Source organism: Nuphar pumila, chromosome 3 (genome assembly GCF_984573655.1).
Source record: "Nuphar pumila chromosome 3, dmNupPumi1.hap1.1, whole genome shotgun sequence".
Lineage (NCBI taxonomy): Eukaryota > Viridiplantae > Streptophyta > Magnoliopsida > Nymphaeales > Nymphaeaceae > Nuphar > Nuphar pumila.
Window position 1 is genome coordinate 112,909,824 of NC_143251.1, and position 23,591 is coordinate 112,933,414.

The 23,591-nt window shown below is 36.5% G+C and overlaps 1 protein-coding gene across 2 annotated transcripts in view; it reads right to left on the reverse strand.

Moving 5' to 3' along the window:
- LOC149843336 (uncharacterized) overlaps nucleotides 1–23,591 on the reverse strand; it is a 129,960-nt gene that overhangs the window by 12,259 nt on the left and 94,110 nt on the right. The window contains exons 13-20 of one of the 2 annotated variants that reach the window (XM_089999724.1): nucleotides 15,474–15,794; nucleotides 5,680–5,784; nucleotides 5,144–5,417; nucleotides 3,838–5,048; nucleotides 3,364–3,766; nucleotides 2,345–3,270; nucleotides 857–922; nucleotides 648–773 (exon numbers count right to left, since the gene is read on the reverse strand). In XM_089999724.1, coding sequence (XP_089855850.1) covers nucleotides 648–773; nucleotides 857–922; nucleotides 2,345–3,270; nucleotides 3,364–3,766; nucleotides 3,838–5,048; nucleotides 5,144–5,417; nucleotides 5,680–5,784; nucleotides 15,474–15,794 — 3,432 coding nt within the window. Of the gene's footprint in view, nucleotides 1–647; nucleotides 774–856; nucleotides 923–2,344; nucleotides 3,271–3,363; nucleotides 3,767–3,837; nucleotides 5,061–5,143; nucleotides 5,418–5,679; nucleotides 5,785–15,473; nucleotides 15,795–23,591 lie in introns of both variants that reach the window. The other variant, XM_089999725.1, reaches the window with a different exon arrangement.

Sequence of the window (23,591 nt, forward strand, 5' to 3'; positions counted from 1 at the left end):
ATAGTTTTTTCAGTTTATTTGCATCAAAGCAACAAGGATGTTTCAGCACATCTATGTAAAATGTTAATCAATTTTTCCTATTTGAAGCATCACAATCAAGAGAAGCTTCTTCCAAAAACTTAAAAAATAAATAAAAAAATAGATTTACTACAGCACCATTGGTTATCCAAGTGATAAGCACAACCAAATATGTAAAATTGAACACAATCTCTAGGATAGTAAATCATACAATATATTACTATTATTTGGTATGTCAATATATGCCAATACAAACTGTCAACAACCAGGGAATCACATCCACCTAGCTCAATTATGCAACAGAATCTAACAACTCGCTTTAACATAAAAACATGGTTATCAATTTCCAAAAGAAGGCTAAGTGAAATCTTGTGTAGCAGCTCAACTTTTAGCTTCAAACAGGAGAAAGTGTGGAATTAGGATTCGCAAATCCAACACCATGTAGTATTTGACGAATAAATTTACAAAACAAATATAATGTGAAGGGTAATGAACTAACAATATTATATGTTCATGGTTTCTTTTGCTAGTAGCAACTAAGAATGAAAATATAAAGATAACAAGTGCTCCTTTTTTAACAAAAAACTGCATCAACATAAGTAGAACATGTTTTGATAGGATTGTACTACCTGTGTGGTAAGCATTACTTCAGGGTATCTTGCTCGCTGTAGACGTTCAAACATACTGCACTCAAAAAGAAATTTGCTAGCAATGTTGGAAAGCACTGTCGCAGGGAGTTGCTTTGGATCACCAACCTTAAGGGGCAACAATTTTACAAACAGTGTCAGAAAATAAATCTTGTCAGCACTAGACACCAAAATAATGAAAAAAAGATTACCATAATGCACTTTGTTCCATTTGACTTCAAAAGCTGAAGAGGAATCAAAGTTGCTGGCTCCAAAGCCTATGAATGCAAACAGGTGGAAGTAAGAGTACAAAAGCAATGGGCCAACAAATATATATATATATATATATATATATATATATATATTATTTATCTATTTATTTATGTATATATATATATAGTGCAAGAGAGAGCGGGAGAGAGCATTCAGTACATCCTAATCAGCCATAGTTCAAACTGGCCAAACCAGATTGATAAAACATAGCTGCATGTATTTTTGCTCAATCTGAGCCTGCAGATGTTATCCCTATAGCTTATTTAGTGGAAAATATATATTTGATTAGGTATTTTTTTCATGTTTAGATCAGTACTTCAAGAGATCCAATATCAATGGCCCACGGCGCACAAAAACTTCACAACAGAGAAAACCAAGTCTTTCATTGTATGATTCAAACCAAAGCATATTTCAAGTAAACAACGAATAAAACACATAAGCAGGTTCAGATTCAGAGAAAAACACCTGCAACTATGAATTTTGTATTATCAGAATGTTTATGAAGATAAGTGCTTATGACATCTCTCTCTCTCTCTCTCTCTCTCTCTCTCTCTCTCTCTCTCTCTCTCTCTCTCTATATATATATATATATATATATATATATATATATATATATATATATGTATATATATATATATATATATATATGTATATATATATATATATATATAGACACACACATGCACAAAGAAAACATATGGTGGTTCTGAACCTTGATGTCATACAGTAGTACACACTGTTATTTGCATGGATCTAGCCCTATTCACTATGTTAGGAGGTTTTATCATGTTCAATATATCACAAATTTTGATTTTTGAAATGGTGAAAAATCGACAACATAATTCATGAAGATATGTATGGTTTAAAAATGGCATAAAACATTATATTGGAGTCAACTTTAACACATAAAAATCATAACTCTGTGTGTGTGTGTGTGTGTGTGTGTGTGTGTATATATAATGAGAGAGAGAAATGTGTAACTTCTTAGACCATTTATCTCCCAAACTGTCCCAGACCCCTTTGAAAACATACCTATTTTCATGTCTTAAATTTCATTCCAACATGCTTTATATAATTTTTTAACCATCCTTATCTTCATGAATTGTGAACCATTGATTTGTCACAATCTTAAAAATTGAATCTTGTGGTGTATTAGACATGATAAAAGTAAATAAACCATGTTAAACACATCTTTAAGGTTGGATCTAACATTTGGTAGCTTAATCCATGCAAACAAGAGTGTGTACCACCATATGATATCACGATTCACAACTACAATATATTTTAAATGCACACACACAAATATATGTGTGTGTGTATGTCCGTGTGTGTGTGTGTGTATGTGTGGATTCTTCTGTTTTGCATGTGTATGTATATTTGTGTATGCAGATGTGCATGAGAAGTAAAACATATATAATAAATCATACTTGAGCAGCTTCATCAATCACAACTGTGTCAAACAAGAAGTCCTCAGAAGGTTTTCCAAACCGATTTGAGAAAATCGACTCAGAGCAGATTTTGTAAATATCTCCACCACATCCACTAAGAGTGGTCACCAAAATCTCAGCTTCCCTTATAATAGATTTCCGTAACCTTAGTTTCTGCGCTCTGCTGCCTTCAGAAGTTTTTCTTTCTCGAGTCTGGGCAATCGAAAGGTCTTGATAGATTGCCTTTTTTTCTGCATTAAGTCTCTGCAAGATCACCTCTATTGCTGCCTCAGACATCTCAGGTACATCACCATCTTTAAGAGCCATGTCTCCTGGATCAGTCACTTTCTCTAACTCCAAATTTGCATCTTGGAACTTTGCACGCTTAGCTTCATAAAACTGAATACGCTCCACTAACTTTTCCAGATTAGATCTAAGTATGGTAGAACCCACGCTTGAATCATTTTTTGCGTCACACTCATTCATCTTTTGTTCTGCCAAACGTTGTTCAACCAATGTATCAATGAAAAATGGCATGGAACTGGGATGAACAGTTCTCATATTGCCTGTCCGAACCAAATAAGGCCTGTACATCAATCCATCATTTCCATAAAGGCCATCCTGAGAAATTCTTGATACTAGTTCATCCACTGCTGCATTAGATTGAGCACATATAAGCACCCTTTTCCTTTTAAAACTTTCAACTGACCCAGTTGTGATGCTTTGTTCTTCTTTAGCCAATTGTCTTGCCAGGGAAGCATCCTGCCATGCCCTTGCAATCGCAACAGAGTGGTTACTCAGCCACTTTGAATTACTTTCTCTTACACCACTGCTACTTACTGCTTTTGTTTGATCGATCTTTTGTGTTGCATCTAAAGCAAGTATTGCACTTACTATGGCAACAATTGTTCTGGTCTTCCCTGTTCCTGAAACAGAAAAATTTTCATCAACAATTAGCTATTTCACTTAAACATGAATTAATTCCAAATATGTCACGAGAAATTCAAAGAAGGTAAAACCTGGTGGCCCTCGAATAAGTGACAGTCCAGATGTTACTGCAGAGTCACTCCCTTCAATAGCAAGACTAATAGCTTGGAGTTGACTTTCATTGAATGATGACTTCAATTTCTGTTGCATCGATTGTGGAAGTCTCCCCAAATTTGTGCTTCTAGAATCAACATGACTTGCTTTAGAATCACATGGATTCAATATAATTGGCAATATTGGAATTCCATTTAATGAAGACAATGCATGAAATTCTCGAACTTGAGATGTAATGCTCATAATTCGAGTTATACACCATTTGCTTCGTTCAGTGAGAAGTATTTTTGCTTTGGTTAAACGTGTGGAACCGCTTGAAAAACAGAACCTAATAACTAATACATTTAATCTGCTTTTGTTGTCTTTTTCACGCCTCTCCACCTGAAATTCATCACCCAGAAACACATTACACAGAATATGATATAGAAGTATACAAGTGGCAAGTCTATTACCTTTCCAACCACATGAAAGCTTTGGCAGGCATTCCGAAAGGGCTCCTTTGTCAACAAAACCAGATCATTTTCAGAAAAAACTCTATATGATGAGGATTCAGAGGTATCAGTAACACATCGAATGAGATGAAAATCATCAATCCTTTCAACTGATAGCACACGAAGACTACCAGAACACATTTCATCAAATGGAAATAACTCCATATATGAATTTCTCAGTTGAGCTTTGAATTCTTCCAACAACAATGGTCGGAAAATTTCGACGTAATGATCAGGAGAACGGAAATATGTAGGGACCTCCTCCAAATTCAACATAGTTGCATTCTCATCTGTATTCACAGCAGTTAATCCGACTATCGAAAAGTAATTAATTTCTAAAATTGGCTTATACCAATCATCAAGCCTCACTGGCTTAAACCTTATGATAGCACTTTCTTGTTTACAAAGATTACCAACTTTACATTCTGAAGGCACTTTAAGTTGAATAAGTTGCCTTCTAGGAACTACTATAGAAAATTTGGACAGCATCGACGGTTGGCGACCCTCAGAGTTGTGAGTACATATGATCGGATCACCTTCAGCACGGAAAGAATTTTGTATGACAGCTTCTGCTTTTTCAACCTTGGACATTTGAGGAGCTTCTACAGAACCCTTGTGGATGGATTTGTCAACAATAGTATCACATGCAGGCATTACTTTGATGGAAGATCCCAAGTGTTTAGGAGAGGCAGGCTCTGGGTCCATGCATGAAGAACCTGTTGGTGGTAAATTCATCCCTGATGTATCACTGCCTCCCTTTCTAGAAAGGAATTCAGAGTTTCCTTTATCTTTTGAAGCACATGTACCATGGTCCTCTGCCAAGATCTCTTTATCAAAAATCTTCAGTTCAGATATCAGCTGCCCTGATTGGGTGTAGGAAAATCCACCTACCTCAGATAAATTACTAGTTTTGTCTGCCTCATCATCTGAAAGAATTATCACCTCATCTTTCGTCAGTTTTGCAGGTTTCATCACTGCACCACAGGCACGCACATCAGCAGATGAACATGTAGAAACCTTATTGCCAAATTTTTTTATTCCCCATAAAGAATTTTGAGAAGTTGAATAATCTGCTTTGATGCTTCTTTTTTCAACAGTACACACAGCATCTGTATATAATGAGACAGCAAGAAGGGACACTTGCGCCTCTAGCTCACAGATTACATTTACATCTGCAAATAGAACTAATAAAACAAGCTAGATTTAACAAGATCAAGATAAAGATCACAAGAAACTTGTGAATTAGAAAAACAAAAAAAATACTGACCACAGGATACAAGCTCCTCAACTGTTGCAATTAGATCTGTGCAATGGGCATGGGAAAAGCTCTTGAACAAATTAAGCAACAAAATAAGACACTGTTTCCAATGTTTTTTTATTACAAGAAGTGATGATTTCCCCCATTCAATCAAATCATGCAGCCATTTGAAGTCAAAGGGTCCAGAAGAGATTAGTTTTGATGCTGGAGAATGGACAAGTTCAGAATTTATGAGCTGTTCAAAAATGACAGGAAGAACCTCCATCAAGCGGACACATGTCATCTGTAACCCAAGAAAAAAAGGATACCTCAAACCATGATGCAGCAATAAGGCATATTTCAAGGTTTTAAAACAAACTAGGAACTCAACTAATGTAAGAGAAACATCATATTGTGACATTGTGGAAAATGTCAGAAGCATGTCAACCAAGATAATAGTACCTTGAATGAAAAACAAACAAGGCATTAGTAGAACTTAGAGAAGGCAACAGTGAACAAATCCTAAGAGAACAAAAACAAATCAAGAAAGCAAAAGGAATACAGACCAAGTTTCCTTCACCGTCATTGTACCCTATCTGGTAAATCAGGATAGAGGAAGAGTGAGAGATAGTGATGTAAACTTCGCAATTAATGCATTCAAAGTGTGTTTCCTACATGCCAGCATAAAGGACCTAGTAAATTGATGAAATAGTATAGTAGAACATATTCTTCATACATAAATTAGAGATGATCAGGATCGAATGAGATAGCTGGATGGTAAGGTTGCACTATCATAACTCAGGGTCTTAGGTTCGAATCCGACAGGGGCTATTCCCCATTTTGCCTATGAAAAAAAAAAAGAGATGATCCCTAAAGCACGCTCCTAAGACAGACTGTTAGGAGCATATTCAGATGACACTCATGATGACCCTTACACTGTCAACAACAAAATCTACTTCCACCCCCAAAACAAGAAAGGAAGTTACAAATGAGAAAACTCCAGCCACCTCATGGAAAATTCTTAGGGCCTGTTTGTTTAATGCAACTTTCATGGGAAACGTTGAGCTGGCATCCCTTTCCCTTCCTTTCCCATCATGAGTGAAACAAACATCAAATTGTGTCATGCTGGCAAAAGTAGGCCTCAGTTTTTTCCACCATCTACCACTTTTCATGTGCAAATCCTTTCATACATCCCACACTCTGAAAGCATTCCAATGAGAAGGGTGAGCTGGCAGGAATTATTTAGAAATCTGTGCCCATTCCCATGAAAGGCCTTTCCTTTCCATGAGAATGAAACAAACAGGCCCTTAAGGTGTTTTAAAACAAAAGGGAATAAGTGATTCTTAGGTGAAAATGGGAAAGAACTGTGAGGGAACAAAAGGAATCAGGACACAATTTATCTATAAATTAGGTAAGCATACTTTCTTCCCATCCTTACTTAGTGTCCTCTTGACCATGGACACCATGCAATCAAAAACATACGTCAACTGGTCCACTTTTACAATGAAGTCTACTTCAAAATGGTCAACCAACTATATCAGCCAGCCAACTGATTGCTATGTTGACTAAGTTGAGATGGGTATATGCTCAGAATCTGAGACTAGGAAATTTTGGCAAAGGTAATCTCCTTTAGGGGTCGAGCATGATTGAGGGCGTCGATCTAGTATCTATATAAGTCAATTACATACAGATGTAGAATGTAGCTACTAGTATACTATAGCCATTTAGATTCTACAACATCCAATAATCAAAGTACACACTAACATACTAGAAGTCATGAACTATAAATAATAAAATATATATTAAACTTTAGTACAAAACACTGCACAATACATAAACCTCGTTGACAAGTCACTTTTTCATTTAGATTGTGTCCCAATTAGGGGTGGCAATCGGGTCGGGTCGGCGGGTTGCTATGTCACATGGGTGCGGGTGCGAAACGGGTGCAGCTGAATTTCAAAATTTTTGGATACGGGGACACGGATATATATATATACACAGTCTGGTAAAGACTGTGCTCAGCACAATTAAAAAAAATATATCTACATAGTCTGGTAAAGACTATGCTCTGCACAGTCTTTCTCTCTAAAGACATAAGTATATAAAAAATATATAAAAGATATTTTTTTTTATTTTTATACATTTTTTGTCCTAAAAAATAGACAAAAATAGACCAGGTCAACGTTGACCGAGTCCAAAACAAGGACGGACTCGGCCTCGACTCGTTGATCGAGTCCGACACGGCGTTGACCGAGTCCAGGCCGTGTCCGAAGCCACACCCGTGTCGGGGCGTGTCGACTCGGGTGCGGCGCCTCCTTAGCCGAGTGCGTGTGACATAGGTGGGTTGGCGGGTCAAAATACCTCAACACGAACATGACCCATTTATTAAACAAGTCGGATGTAGCAAACACGAACACGACCCATTTATTAAACGGGTAACCCGACACGACACGGTTAACTCGTTTAATAAATGGGTCGGGTCAACACGACACGGTGACCCGTTTATTAAACGGGTCGACCTGATAACATAGACATAGATAAGTTAATATATATAAATGGGTTGCGGGTTGACGGGTTCATGTAAACGGGTTGACCCGCCCGCCTAACTCGTTTATTAAACGGGTCAAACGGGCTGGCATACCCCTAACACGAACACGACTCGTTTAATAAACGAGTTAGGCGGGTCGACCCGTTTACGACACGAACCCGTTTAAGCCAAACCCTTACCCTGCTAAGAAGCGGGTTGGCGGGTCGGGTCAGATTTTGCCACCCCTAGTCCCAATGATATGCCTACATTCATATTTTTCCATCTTAGTTGCAGACGCCAACTAGAAAAGCAATTATCTTCTAAATTACCGACGAACTTTAAAAAACGCAAAAACCGGGGTTTTAAGTTTTTGTGTTTTAAAGAACTTTTGAGGGCCGAAACCCTCATTCATATAGAACATACTAGAGAGCTTCCCACGCACCCTAGGAGGCATGAGACCGTTTTGGGGGCCGATTTCTGCGTTGGGGAGAGGACTTTCGTTATTTTATCAAGAGTGCATTTTCACCGTTTTTTCACCCAAAAAAGTGGGTTAAGGTAAAAAAGCCTTTTTCACCCAAAGAAGTGATTATTACTATTTTCATTGTTTTTGTGAGATTCGATGATTAATGATGTATTATGTAGCCCATAGAGATATAAATGCTTCACATGTGATTTTCTGGTTGCATTTTGAGCATTTCATCATTGTTTTGTGTTATGATTTTTTAAAATTTTTGCTAATTTTTCTGATTTTTTATGATTTTTTTTATAATTTTTTTCCAAAATTTATGATTTTTTACAATACCTATCTTATTTTGGGCTCGACCAATAGGGGTTATGATACAATACATACAACCTTGATTAATATTGCTCACATTCCTTTCTTAAAGCCACAGTTTGACATACATAGTTTTGTGAAATCTATCTCCCTAGACATGGATACAGGTGTCAGTGTTGGACAAGAAGATAATGTTAAGACCTAGCAATGTAATACCTGTATGTGTGTCATCATGTGTGTGGGCGTGTATCTATGAGATATCTCAAATCAATTTCATTGATTTATTCATTTATCAAACAAAGATATCACAATCTTTAGAAAACTTAACCTAAGAATAGCTAGGTATCGCGTACCCACTTGCTATCGTATGTTGGTTCAATTGTAGTAACATTAACATAGATCATACACATACAGTTCAAATTTGATAACGCAAGCTCATATTAATGATCACGATAATTTACATTGAGTCCAAAAAATTAGTATTAAAATAGTTTGCTATTTCTACTGTTGAGATCTTTCAACATTTTGTCTATACCAGTCTGCTATCTTTTTGCAATAATCCTTGATATAGTGGCTCATTTTACCATAATATAAACATCCTCCAGTATTGCAGGGGCATGGCTGACCGTTGTGAAAACGGTTACATCCTGGACATCTTGCATTTGGTTGTTGGAGCGAGGCTTCTTCCGGTTTCTTCTGCTTTTTGTCCTGTGGGTCAAGTCTCTTTTCTTCAAACTTCCTCTTGAGCCATCTTTTTTGGCCTTTGAACTGTAGTACTTGTTAAAATATGATGTGTGTATATATATATATATATATATATATATATATATATATATATATATATATATATATATATATATATATTATGACACATACACATATATATTATCATATATATGTCTATGTGTCTATCTACATATATAAATATATATATTTATTTTGTAATACCCGATAGGGGTAATTCTGTCATTTCACTTGTACACGCATATCCTAGATATGCTTTCTTTTACTTTTCCTTTTTATTCTTTTTCCTTTTTTACTTTTTTAGTTTTTCTTTTTTTATTGTTTGAGAGGGGTCCACATAGAGTCGTTGGACCCCTCCAACGGTCATAAATATGACCGTTGGAGGGGCTCCAACGACTCTATGGGAGCCCCTCCTTGGGTCCCTTGTTGTGTATAAATAAGGGGCATGGCCCCATGTATTCTTCAAGCTTCTTATGAAGCATTTTATGAGTGAAATATATTTTTTTACCTCTTTGTGTGTTTGACCACTTTTTGTGGTTTATTTTGCCCATTAGTGGCCTCTTGTGTATATGCGTGCTTTCGTGCTTTCTCTTGGAGATTTCGCCTCTCTCGTTTGGCACTTCATTACATGGTATCAGAGCCTTGGTTGAGAAGGCTTCATCGGTTCCTCTCTTGACAAGTAATATCTCTCCTCTCTCTTATCTTCAAAATTCTTCTTTTATAAATGGCCAACAAAGATGCAAAAATTGATCTCTCATTCAAATTGGATGGGACCAATTACCGCATGTGGGCGGCCGCTATGGAAAATAATCTCAAAGGTAAAAAACTTTGGGGTTACGTATGTGGAACCATTCCGGAACCACAATTGAGGTTAACTAAGTTTAAAGGAGATGAGAAAAAAGCATTGAACGAAGAAGAAAAAGAAAAGGCTATTCTTGATTACTCTTCTAAAATGGAAGATTGGGAAAGTGAGCATGCTAAAATCTTAGCATGGTTCATGAATAATGTCGAATTGAAGATTTGTGCAAATCTTGCAAAATTCAAGAAGGCTAATGAAGTTTGGTTTTTTTATGAAAGGCATGTACACCCAAAGAGACCTTGCTAGGCACTTTTTTCTACAAGAAAAGGTAAGAGCTACCAAGCAAGGTGATATGAGTATTAGGGACTACTATAGTGCTCTATCCTCTTTATGGGATGAGCTTGTTCTTCTCGAACCGCAATGGGAAGGAAGTGCTATTGCCATGAGACAAGAGCAAATGGAAAAAGAGAGATTCTTTCAATTTATTTATGGGTTTCGTCCCGAATTTGAGCAACTTAGAGGATCTCTTCTTCATAGGGCCTCTACTCCTCTAAGTGACATTTTGGCTGACTTATGTCAAGAAGAAACTCGTTTGGCCTTGAAAAGAGATGTTGATGAAGTACATGCCGTGTCTAGACCCGGCAATAATGTAAGATCATATAAACCACCACATTTTTTTAAGAATAATGGCGGTGGAGGAAGAAAAATCATTTGTCATAATTGTAATGAACCGGGCCATATTCGTCTGGATTGCCCTAAATTCAAAAAGAAGGTGGCTTCCGTGGGTGAAACTCCTTCAATCATCAATGAAGATTCAAAGAAGGATGGTGACATAAAGGAGTCCATCGCTCATCTAACCGAAACTCTTCAACAATTTATAAAGATGAACTCCTCTACATCATCCTCTTCACCTTCCACTTCCGGTGCCGCCATCTCCTCCTTTCTAGGTATGACTTCTTGGATTCTTGACTCGGGTGCCTCTTTCCATATGACTCCAAATGCATTTTTGTCAAAACCAAGTCTCAATAAATTCAAATCTGTGTATCCACCACCGATGGAACATCCTTGAATGTTGAAGGCATTGGAAATCTTGAGAAAACTTATGACCAAAACAAAGAATTTTTTGTTCCCAAAATCCGAATTATTCCAAAACTTAATCTAAATCTTTTTTCTGTTTCTCAAATTACCGATTTTGAGTGTAATGTCTCTTTTTCACCAACCCATTGTTATGTGCAGGATCTCCGGTCCGGGAAGCGAATTGGGAAAGGCCAGAGAAGAGGGGACCTTTATTATATGGATTTTTTGTCTTTGCCATCCAAATCATTTTGTATTCATGTTCAATCTAAAGATATTGAGACTTGGCATAAGAGACTTGGACACCCTAGTATTTTCAAGTTGTACATCTTTTCGTTTTTGGAAAATTTTTGTAATACAAATACATTTACATGCAATGATTGTATTCTTAGGAAAATTCACTCTCTTCCATATTCACATAGTAATTTTATGTCAAAAAGGCTTTTTGAACTTGTGCATTCCGATGTATGGGGACCGGCACCCGTTATGTCCAAAGGGGGTTATTCTTACTATGTTTCTTTTATTGATGACTTTACTAGATACACATGGGTTTACATTATTAAGAATAAATCCGATGTCTTCACTAATTTTAAAGAATTTCACGTTCTTGTTCAAAATCAATTTCAACACAATATAGTCATATTTAGATCTGTGACTCGGGAGGTGAGTACATGTCTAAAGATTTTCAAAATTATTTTAAAACAAATGGAATTTTGCACCAACGATCTTGTCCTAAAACTCCGCAACAAAATGGTCTTGCGGAAAGGAAACATAGACATTTAATCGAAACCACAAGAACTCTTCTTGTGTCTAAAAATGTTCCTAAAAACTTTTGGGCCAAAGCTCTTCTTACCGCAACATATCTTATAAATTGTATGCCATCTTCTTCTTTAAAAAATGTTTCACCTTTTGAAAAATTATTTAAAATTACTTCAGATTTTAATAGACTAAGAATCTTTGGATGCAAATGTTTTGTACTTAGTCAATGACAAGATAAATTGTCACCTAAAGCTCTTGAATGTGTGTTCATTGGCTATGGTGAGAATCAAAAAGGCTATAGATGCTATGATGTTCGAAACAATAAACTGTATGTGACAAGAAATGTAAACTTTATTGAAGAACAAAATGGTTTCGATATCCACGCATCTAGGGAAGACATCGATTATTCTTTTCTATTTGACTTAGCTCCTAGAATTGAGTCCCCTGAGGCAATTATTTGTGATACTACTTGTGATGGCATCTTACATTATAATGATATACCACAACATGATAATGTTTCCCAAAATGAAAACCTTAATGATATAAATGTATATACCCGGCGGTTAGGAAATGAACATCAACCTGCTATTGACAGATACTCTCAAGACTTCTCTTTAGAAGAATCTATTGACAACAATCCACCTAGGAGATCTTCTCGTACTAGTAGGCCACCACAAAAATTTGTGTCTTATGAATCTTTTTCTCTGAATTATAGGATTTGTCTCATGTTAATACATTCGTATCATGAGCCTACCTCATTCAAGGAAGCTAAAGATCATCCACATTGGATTGAAGTTATGAAAATCGAATTAAAGGCTCTTAACAAAGCCCAAACCTGGAGCATTATTCCTCAACCTTTAGGAAAAAAGGCAATTGGGTGTAGATGGGTATATAAAGTCAAAACCAAATGTGATGGGTCTCTAGAAAGATACAAAGCTCGCTTGGTTGCAAAAGGCTACGCCCAAGAATATGGGATCGATTATGAAGAAACCTTTGCTCCTGTAGCCAGAATGACTAGTGTACGAACCTTAATTGTTTTAGCCTCCATCAAGCAATGGCCGATATATCAACTTGATGTTAAAAATGTGTTCCTAAATGGAACTCTGTGTGAAGAAGTTCTTATGGACCCTCCGCCAGGTCTTGAAATTGGGAAAGAAAATATTCTAAAATTGAACAAAGCTCCCTATGGTCTTAAACAAGCACCAAAAGTTTGGTATGATCTTTTTAGCAAAGTAGTTCTTGATAATGGTTTTTCCTCATGTTACATAGATATTGTTTTGTTTGTTAAATCTTCTAATGAATACATAACAATTTTGTTGCTATATGTTGATGACATGATTATCACAGGTAATGATAAGAAAGGTATTGACCTTATTAAAAATATTCTTAAGAAAAATTTTGATATGTCTGACCTGAGTTTTCTAAGGTATTTCTTAGGAATTGAAGTTGCATACTCCTCCAAGGGGTATGTCCTATCTCAGATGAAGCTTGCCTCTGACAATATTGCTAGGTCTGGTCTGACAGATGACAAAAGGGTGGAGACTCCAGAAGTGATCAATGCCAAGATGAGAGCCAGTGATGGCACTCCTTTAGCAGACCCCACACCTTACCGTCAATTGATTGGATCTCTAACATATTTATCTATCACCAGGCCTGACATTTCACATGCAGTTCATAGTGCAAGCCAATTTCAGACTGCTCCTTCTACTATTCACATGGCAGCAGTAACGAGGATTATCAGATACTTAAAAATTTCATAACTAAGGGAGTATTCTTATCCTCTTCTTCACCTCTTACTTTACTTGTGTATACTGACTCTGATTGGGGGGGTAACCCCGATGATCGTATTTCTACCACAGGTTATTGTGTGTTTCTTGGTGAGTCACTTATCTCATGGAGGTGTAAGAAGCACCATAAAGTCTCTCTCTCGTCTACCGAAGCATAATATCGTACGATGGCCACTACCACAACTGAGATTGTATGGTTAAGAAGCTTGCTTAAAGATATGGGTGTCTCATTCTCAACTCCTTCAAAGCTGTGTTGCGACAACAAAAGCTCTATCTATATTGCTAGCAATCACACCTTTCATGAACAAACAAAGCACATTGAGATGGATTGTCATTATGTTCGTGATGAGTTCTTACGGGGCACCATTCAACTCCCATATGTTTCTACCGAATATCAGTTGGCGGACTTCTTCACCAAAGCTTTGCCATCGCCTCGTTTTTACTTCCTCCTTAGCAAACTCTCGGTGATTTCACTGTGTGTTTGAGGGGGGTGTTAAAATATGATATATATATATATATATATATATATATATATAGATTATGACACATACACATATATATTATCATATATATGTCTATGTGTCTATCTACATATATAAATATATATATTTATTTTGTAATACCCGATAGGGGTAATTCTATCATTTCACTTGTACACGCATATCCTAGATATGCTTTCTTTTACTTTTTCCTTTTTATTCTTTTTCCTTTTTTACTTTTTTAGTTTTTCTTTTTTTATTGTTTGAGAGGGGTCCACATAGAGTCGTTGGACCCCTCCAACGGTCATAAATATGACCGTTGGAGGGGCTCCAACGACTCTATGGGAGCCCCTCCTTGGGTCCCTTGCTGTGTATAAATAAGGGGCATGGCCCCATGTATTCTTCAAGCTTCTTATGAAGCATTTTATGAGTGAAATATATTTTTTTACCTCTTTGTGTGTTTGACCACTTTTTGTGGTTTATTTTGCCCATTAGTGGCCTCTTGTGTATGTGCGTGCTTCCGTGCTTTCTCTTGGAGATTTCGCCTCTCTCGTTTGGCACTTCATTACTTGGTCAACTGATACTTTTGTAATTCTTCCCAGTCCTCTTGAAGTCCACCAAAAACCATCCTAACCACTTCAAAAAATCATAGCTGCATATAAACTATAGAGAATAGGTCCGCAATTAAAAAATTAAGAAAACACCCGCAACTATGAATGTTGGACAAGCTAGCATGCACACCCACACACACGCAAGGCTAAATGCCAACCAATAGTGTTGTTTTTACACAACATTTCAGTCTCAAGATATGATTTCAATACTAAAACATCGATATGGGGTGCAAGGTGGGAAAGATTACTAGGCTTAATCATAAAAAGTTAGCTGCACTTAAAAAATAAAGAAGACTAAAGCAAAATTATAATTGAACCATAGAAGAATTTAATGATTTAAATCAAAAATTTGACCGAGATTGACCTTTTAATGGGATTTCAGGTCAGACTCAGATCTTCTCTGATGAAACAGATTTAGATTCTGTTAGAGGTTGTTATGTTGATTCTGAATCTAAATCCGACTCTGTTTAAAGTATATCTAAGTCAGATTCAGTATTACTTGCATCTGAACCAAATCCAACCTGTTTACTTCACTAACTCTGATTTGCATAAGCAGACCTCTTTAGAGAGAAAAAAACTACAAAATAGGATAAACCCAATGAAATTACATCATCTCAAGCATAAAGATCTTCCTCTTGCAATGCATTAGGCAACAGAAAAAATATAACATTACTTTAAGCAAAAATCAGCAATTTCAGACGATTTGGTGAAAAGGTTAGACCCTAAGACTCATATTTTGATTTCAAATTGTTTTACACCGAGCGCGCACACACACACACACACAGAGAGAGAGAGAGAGAGAGACCTGTGATTTCTTATCATCAATAAAAGCCTTCCCCTCAGTTATGCACTTCACAATAGATGGCCACAAAACTCCAGGAAGCAAGCAGCGCAATTTGTTCCAAGATTCAACATCTACAACAATGTCTGGGCTTCCAGAAGAATCATAAGTACTGAAAAGGGGTTGCCACAAAAATCCCCCATCACGAGAAATCTTGGATGACAGGTCAGGATAATCATCACAAGACTTAGGGAGGCAAACACCAACTTCCTTGAAAAGCTTTTGGACAATAAAGAATAAATGATGCAAATTTTGAAAATTTGACAAGACTGAGTCCACCAAAACCTGGAAAGTTCAGGAAAGGTGCAGATAAGATATATGGGAGAATCTATGTATAATCTTCAGGCCTCGAGTCATTCAAAGAAACAAGCAGCAGCGTACATGCAAATATGGGCTATGACTGGATGCACTTAAAACATGTTCCCAAATATGAAGTGAAAGTAAATGATAAGGCAGATTAATTTGCATGATATTCTGAAAGCACACAAGTTTATGGTTATTCCAGTGTTAATATATATATATATATATATATATATATATATATATATATATATATATATATATATATATATATATATATATATATATCAAAATACCTTATAGGAGTATTTTGGTCTTTTCACTGTACATTTTATTTTTATGTATTTTTTAGGTTTCTCTTTTTTGTATTTTTATTTTTTCTTTTCTTTTTTTATTTTGGCCTTTTGGGGAACCATTGGGGGCCCCACCTAAATAGCTGTTGGGGGCCCCAACGGTCATATTAATGATCATTGGGGCTCCCCAACGTCTATTAGGGGAGCCCCAATGGCCTCTCTTTTTCAGCCCATATTTTTTGTATATAAAGGGTCTTCCTCCCTCTTGTTTGTAAAGAGTTCTCTCCTCTTTTCTCTCTTGAATAATATTCTTTTGCCTCTTGGCTTTCACCCCATAGTGGGTTTGTGTATATTGCACATTAAGTGCTTGTGTTGTTTGGTTCATTATTGAACCCTTTTTGTATTTCCGTATATCTCATTACATGGTATTGGTAAGTTTTTTCTCATCTCTACCTCTCTTTGTCATCATAGAGCATGACACAAGAGTTGAACTCTCCTTCAAGCTCAACGGATCAAATTATTTGATGTAGGCATCGGCTATGGAGAATCATCTTGGTGGAAAAAAGCTATGGGGCTTCGTGATGGGGGACCACTCTTGAACCAACATTGAAGCTCACTAGGATCGAAGGTGGTGTCGAAAAAGCTCTTGATGGTGAAGATCGCATTAAAACAATCAATGAGCATCAAACAAAGGTAGAAGATTGGAAAAACAACATGAACAATGTTGACATAAAAAATTGTGCTAACATTGCTAAATTTAGAAGAACCAATGAAGCTTGGTTCTTCTTTAAGGATATGTATACCCAAAAGGATTTTGCTAGACAATTTTTTTGTCAAGAAAAAAATTGATCTACTAAAGAAGGGGACATGAGTGCCCGAGACTATTTTAGTGCTTTGTCTCCCCTTTGGGATGAACTTGCTCTTCTTTGAGCCCAAGTGGGTGGCTCCGGAAGATGTTGAGCTAAGAAGAGAACAAGTTGAGAAAGAACATTTCTTTCAATTCCTTCACGGTCTTAGACCGAAATTTGAACAAGTAAGGGCATCTCTTCCTCATAAAGCAAGGCCTTACCTATTGAAGATGCCCCTGACGAAGTATGCCAAGAGAAAACTGTTAGAAAGTGACTTTGAATACATTAGGTTCAATAATGAACCCATACACATGCACACGAAGTGCGAATATACCCACTCAATGGAACAACACAAGCACATCATGTGCTAATACATAAACCTATAAAAGGGGTAAATATGACTTAAAGTCATAAGTTGAATATTATTGAGGAAAAAGGAAGAAGAGGGTAAAAACCCTATACAATGGAGCATAAGCTCCTACAAGGAGTGGTTAAAATACAAGGGGGGAGACCCCTATTTATAACACAAGAGAGGAGCCACAAAGGGGGCTCCCAAATGAGTCGTTGGGAGCCCCCAACGGTCACATTTGTGACCGTTGGGGGCTCCCCGGGGCTCCCCAACGACTCTTTGGGGAGCCTCCCTAGGTGGCGCAAACCCAAAAAAAGGAGAAAAATAAAAAAGGAAAAAATAAAATTAAATTACAAACATATTCCAAATGGAATATGCGTAAAACTGTGAAATGTCTAAACTACCCCTATGCCTATAAATAGAGAAATATATATTTTATATATATAATTAGGATAATACATATGCATATATACAATATATGAATATGTATTATCCTTTATATATATAATATATATATTACAAAGGTTGAATGATACATTTTACCACCACCCCTCAAACTTTGCGTGGGGGAACGAAAAGATTGAAGAAAGCAAGAGGAAGAATCTCAAGGCTTCAAGAGCCTTTAGTCCGAATGCCACTGAAAATGCAAATGTCTTCCTCCAACGTCTTTAACGATGAGCATCTTCCATGATCTATCCAAGGTACTTCCTTTTTCACTTATCTTCAAGATCCTGTGGAACAACAACAAAGAACAAGTAAAAAATATCTTTGCACTTTACTCAAATGGAACATTCCTAACAAGGTGCAAAATTAATGCATAATAGGATAATTACTTTAGCAACTCCGCCTGTGTAGTTATACACTGCCGGTCCCAAGCCCGGATAAAGGAGGAGGGTTGCGGTAGGCCTGTGACAGCCAGCATAAAAACTTTGTCATATCCTATGAAAATGAACCAATATGAGAATTTCGTTGGGGCATTCCCTACTGAGCGACGCGCTATACTCTCTAGGCCCGGAGGCAGTGATAAATGTGCAAGGGTTGCTAGGTCGTCGCCCAGAAGCGACGCGTCACACCGGCGCCCGGGTGTGGTGTCAAATAGGCAAGGGTTCCCTCACTTTGTTGGACGGGTGGGGGTAAAGAAGTTAGTCCAAGACCATAAAATTAGGTTAGCCACTTGGAACATAGGGTCTTTAACTGGTAAGTTGGTAGAGTTAGTAGATGTTATGTGTAGGAGAAAGATTGATATTTTATGTCTTCAAGAGACAAAATGGGTAGGTGAGAAAGCTAAAGTGATAGAACCTTGGGGATATAAGATTTGGTATACAGGAATAAATAGGAATAGGAATGGAGTAGGGATTGTTATGAGTCGTCAGTTTATAGATAATGTAGTTGAGGTCCGTAGGAAGGGTGATAGAATTTTACTTATTAAATTAGTATTAGGTACGGATATTATTAATATTATTAGTGTTTATGCACCTCAAGTAGGTTTAGATGATTACATTAAGCATCAATTTTGGGAAGATTTAGATGGAGTAGTACAAGAGACATCTTATGGAGAAAAGCTTTTCATCGGCGGTGACCTTAATGGACATGTAGGCATTAGTAGGGATGGATTTGAGAATATCCATGGAGGCTATGGTATAGGAGAAAGAAATGAAAGTGGAGAAAGGATTTTAGATTTTTGTTTGTCCTATGATATGATCTTAGCAAACACTTGGTTTAGGAAGAGGGAGTCTCACCTAGTAACATTTAAAAGTGGGGTTAATACGAGTCAGATAGATTTTTTCCTACTTAGAAAGAGAGATAGGGGTTGTTGCATCGATTGTAAGGTTATACCAGGAGAAAGTGTAGCTACACAACATAGAGTCTTAATTTTAGATCTTAGAATTAGACAATGCCGCAAAAGGGATAGACATAGGATAGATCCTAGAATTAAGTGGTGGGCACTGAAAGGAGCTAAACAAGGAATGTCTGTAGAGCAGGTAGTTAAGGAAGTTGATTGGTGTCTCGAGGAGGATTCAGAATCAATGTGGAATAAGATAGCGGGTGGTATGAGAAAAGTAGCTAAGGAGGTATTGGGTGAGTCTAAAGGCGGTGCACCACTAGGTAAGGATACATCATGGTGGAACGAGGATGTCAAATTAGCTATTAAGGTTAAAAGAAAGTGTTATAGAAATCTAAGTAAGAGTCGTGATAATGAGAATTCGGAGAAGTATATGATAGCAAAGAAGGAAGCTAAAAAAGTTGTTCGAAACGCGAGGGCTAAGGTATATAAGGAGGTTTATGACAAGTTGGATACCAAAGAAGGCGAGAAGGATATTTATAGGCTTGCAAAGATGAGAGATAGGAAATCGAAGGATTTGGGTATGGTTAGATGTATCAAAGATGAAACGCAAAGGGTTTTAGTCAAAGATGAGGAGATTAAGGAGAGATGGAAAGATTATTTTGATAAGCTATTTAATGATAGTCATGCTCAAGATCTTGGAGACTTCTCCATTCCTTTTCATGAGATAAATCGTGACTTCATGCGCAAGATTCAAAAGAAAGAAATTGCAGAGGCTTTGAAGAAAATGAAATCAAGAAGGGCAGTTGGCCCAGATGGTATACCTATCGAGGCTTGGAAATGCTTGGGAGAGAAAGGTTTAGAATGGTTGACAAATCTTTTTAACAAGATTTGGCGGACAAATAAGATGCCTAATGAGTGGAGCAAGAGTACTTTGGTGCCTCTATATAAAAATAAGGGTGATATACAAGATTGCACAAACTATCGTGGTATAAAACTCATGAGTCATACTATGAAACTTTGGGAGAGGGTGATTGAGTCTAGGTTGAGGAAGGTTGTCATGATATCGGAGAATCAATTTGGTTTTATGCCTGGAAGATCAACTATGGAAGCTATACATCTTCTTAGACAACTTATTGAAAGATATAGAGAGAGGAACAAAGATTTGCATATGGTTTTTATTGATTTAGAGAAGGCATACGATAGAGTACCTAGGGACGTTCTCTGGTGGACAATGATGAAGAAAGGTGTTTCTCTCAAGTACATTAGTATAATTAAAGATATGTATGAAGGAGTAGTAACCAATGTCCGCACTTGTGGAGGGGTGACAACCAATTTCCCGATAACGGTTGGGTTACATCAAGGATCTGCTTTAAGCCCTTTCCTATTTGCGATAGTGATGGATGAGCTTACGAGATCAATTCAAGAAAATGTACCGTGGTGTATGTTGTTTGCTGATGATATTGTTTTGATTGATGAGTCTAGAGCTGGGGTTAATGCTAAGTTAGAATTATGGAGACAGACATTGGAAGCTAGAGGTTTTAAGTTGAGTAAGAGTAAGACTGAATATATGGAATGTCGGTTTAGTAAGCAACGAAGTAGTGATGGGAGTGTAGTGAAGCTTGGTGAGCAAGATATACCGGTGAATGATTATTTCAAATATTTGGGATTCATCATTCAAAAGTATGGAGAAATTGATGGAGATGTAAATCATAGGATAAAGGTTGGGTGGATGAAATGGAAAAGTGCTACTGGAGTGCTGTGCGATCGTAGAATGCCATTGCGGTTGAAGGGAAAGTTTTATAGGACGACTATTAGACCCGCTTTACTATATGGTACGGAATGTTGGGCTGCCAAGAGACATCATATTCAAAAAATGAGTGTAGCTGAGATGCGGATGCTTAGATGGATGTGTGGAAATACAATAAAAGATAAGATTCGGAACGAAGAGATACGTAAGAAGGTAGGTGTTGCACCCATTGAAAATAAGATGCGAGAGAATCGTTTACGGTGGTTTGGACATATTCTGCGAAGGCCTAATGATGCTCCAGTTAGAAGGTTGGAGAAATGGGAAAATATATTAGTGAAAAGAGGTCGGGGTAGGCCTAGGAAGACTTGGATGGAGATGATAGGAAAGGATATGAATGCTTTGAACCTCACCGAGGACATGGCGTTGGATAGAAATGATTGGAGGAAAAGGATTCATGTGGAAGACCCAAAATGAATTTCTTTTTTGGTTCATATCGCTGACCCCAATTGTTTTGGGATGAAGGCGTAGTTGTTGTTGTTGTTGTTGTTAGGATAATTACTTTAGCATGAAAAGAAAATTTAGAAAACCAAAGTTTCAAAAATCAAAATTATATTTATGCAAGATCACATGATAAAATAATTACTTTAACTTGAGGAAAATTTAGAAAAATCAAGATTTCAAAATCATATATCATGTTAAATGGTGAGCGGAAGCAAATTATGCGGAAATGAATTGCAAGAATGCATAATCATTCATAAGGTCCAACATTGGACAAACATAACCCCATAATGGGGAATAACACAATGGTCCCCTAAGGGACACCACAGTAAGCCTACGAAGAGGCATAAGTTACATATGCTTTATTGAATGAGATCCTAAAAGGTCATAAAGAGCATATGCATATATTATCATGAAATGAATTAATACTTAAAGAAATCATTAATGAACATGCTTCAAACATGTAATGAAGTGCCAAACAAGAGAAATGAAGTCTCCAAGCATACTTTAGACAAAATAAACACAAGAGTTCATAAGGTTTTAAATCCATTTACGAGGCAAAACGAAGAGTGTTATTTGAGTAGAGAATCTTACCCATTTAGGAAAATCTCACTCAATTGACAAAAACATATTTTGCATACAAAAGTGGCCAAAGAACCATAAGCACTTAATATATAGATTAAATGCCAAAAAATCAACTTGATTTTAAAATATGCATATCAAAAATATGATTCACTTGAATATCTTAAAACACAAGTCATGAATGAAATTTTGCAATTTTCAATAGTAGTTCATTCACTACAAGCAACTACCTCATTAGTCCTCAAAAACCCGTAAATCAAGTGTATAAGCTACTAGATCAAGAATATAAATAAAATGTCATTAAAGGTCAAATGACACACACTAAATGGTGTAAAAATACCTCTTGTCTACATATAATAATACTTGAAATGAGTGCATCAACGACAAGAACAAGAGAATATACGCCAACATGGACAAAAAGCATCTCTTGTCTACGTAAAAATACACTTAAGATCAAGTATGTTCAGCTACTAGAACAAGAGTATTAAGCCAACCATGGGCTAAAAACACAATACATATCTTGTCTACATAAAATGACACTTGAATTGAGTGAAAGAAGCCAACCATGGGCATACAACTCAGCGACTAGAACAAGGACACAAATGCCAACATAGGCTAAAATCACACACCATGGTGTGAATCAACGTGCCTTGTTTACATATAATAACACTCAAGACAAGTATGTTCAGCTACTAGACCAAGAGAGCAAAAGCCAACAAAGGGCTAACAACACACGAAGGTGTAATAAAATTCTTGTCTACATATGATGACACTTAGATAAGGGGCTATAAAAGGAGAAGACTTTTGAGGCAATAAAACTTGTAATGACAAACATATAAATAAAACCTTGAAACACTATTCTTCAAAAAGAATACCCATAACAATATCATTTTAGAATAAATGTGTGAATACACACACACCAAGAACACTTGTGCACAAAAGCACAAAACATAAATGTGCAAATGCACTCATATGATTCATAAACAATAAAAGGTTGGGCAATAATCCCCAAAACCTTGATTTTAATATACCTTAAAACATTTAAGGTTTTAAACACCATATATCCATCACATTTACATATAAATGAGAGCATCCATTAGATCAATGGCCAAAAGAGAAAAAATGAGTGACACACTCATAATTAGAGATCATATAACAAATCATTTTAGAGTCCCAAGGTGCCCATAACTCACCTCAACAACCATCTATAATATGGCAAGTGGACAATCTAGAATGATATAACACGAGGTACTCATAACTCACCTCAACAAACATCTCTAATAAAACAATAATAAGGCCAAACAAATGATGCATTAAATAACATGTGATGGACAAATATAAATGCCACAAAAAGGCAATAAACACTTTAGGAATCATTTTTCAAAGAAAAGAGGACCGGTTAAAAATTGAATCAAAGGTCCAATATAATCAATCATAATAATATGCTTTATAACAACAATTTTGCATAAATCCGAATTATGCTTAATCTTCAGAAGAAGTCATTTATACAAAAAATACTTATTATGCAACTAACACAATTTATGAAATATTAAGCAACATCATGCGTAAGAACCGATTTGGAATAATCAAAAAGTCAAAAACAAGCCTCAACTATGATAGATATAAAGTGCAATTAAATGCACACCAAATGATAATAGATACACTTTTGTGCAATGCAA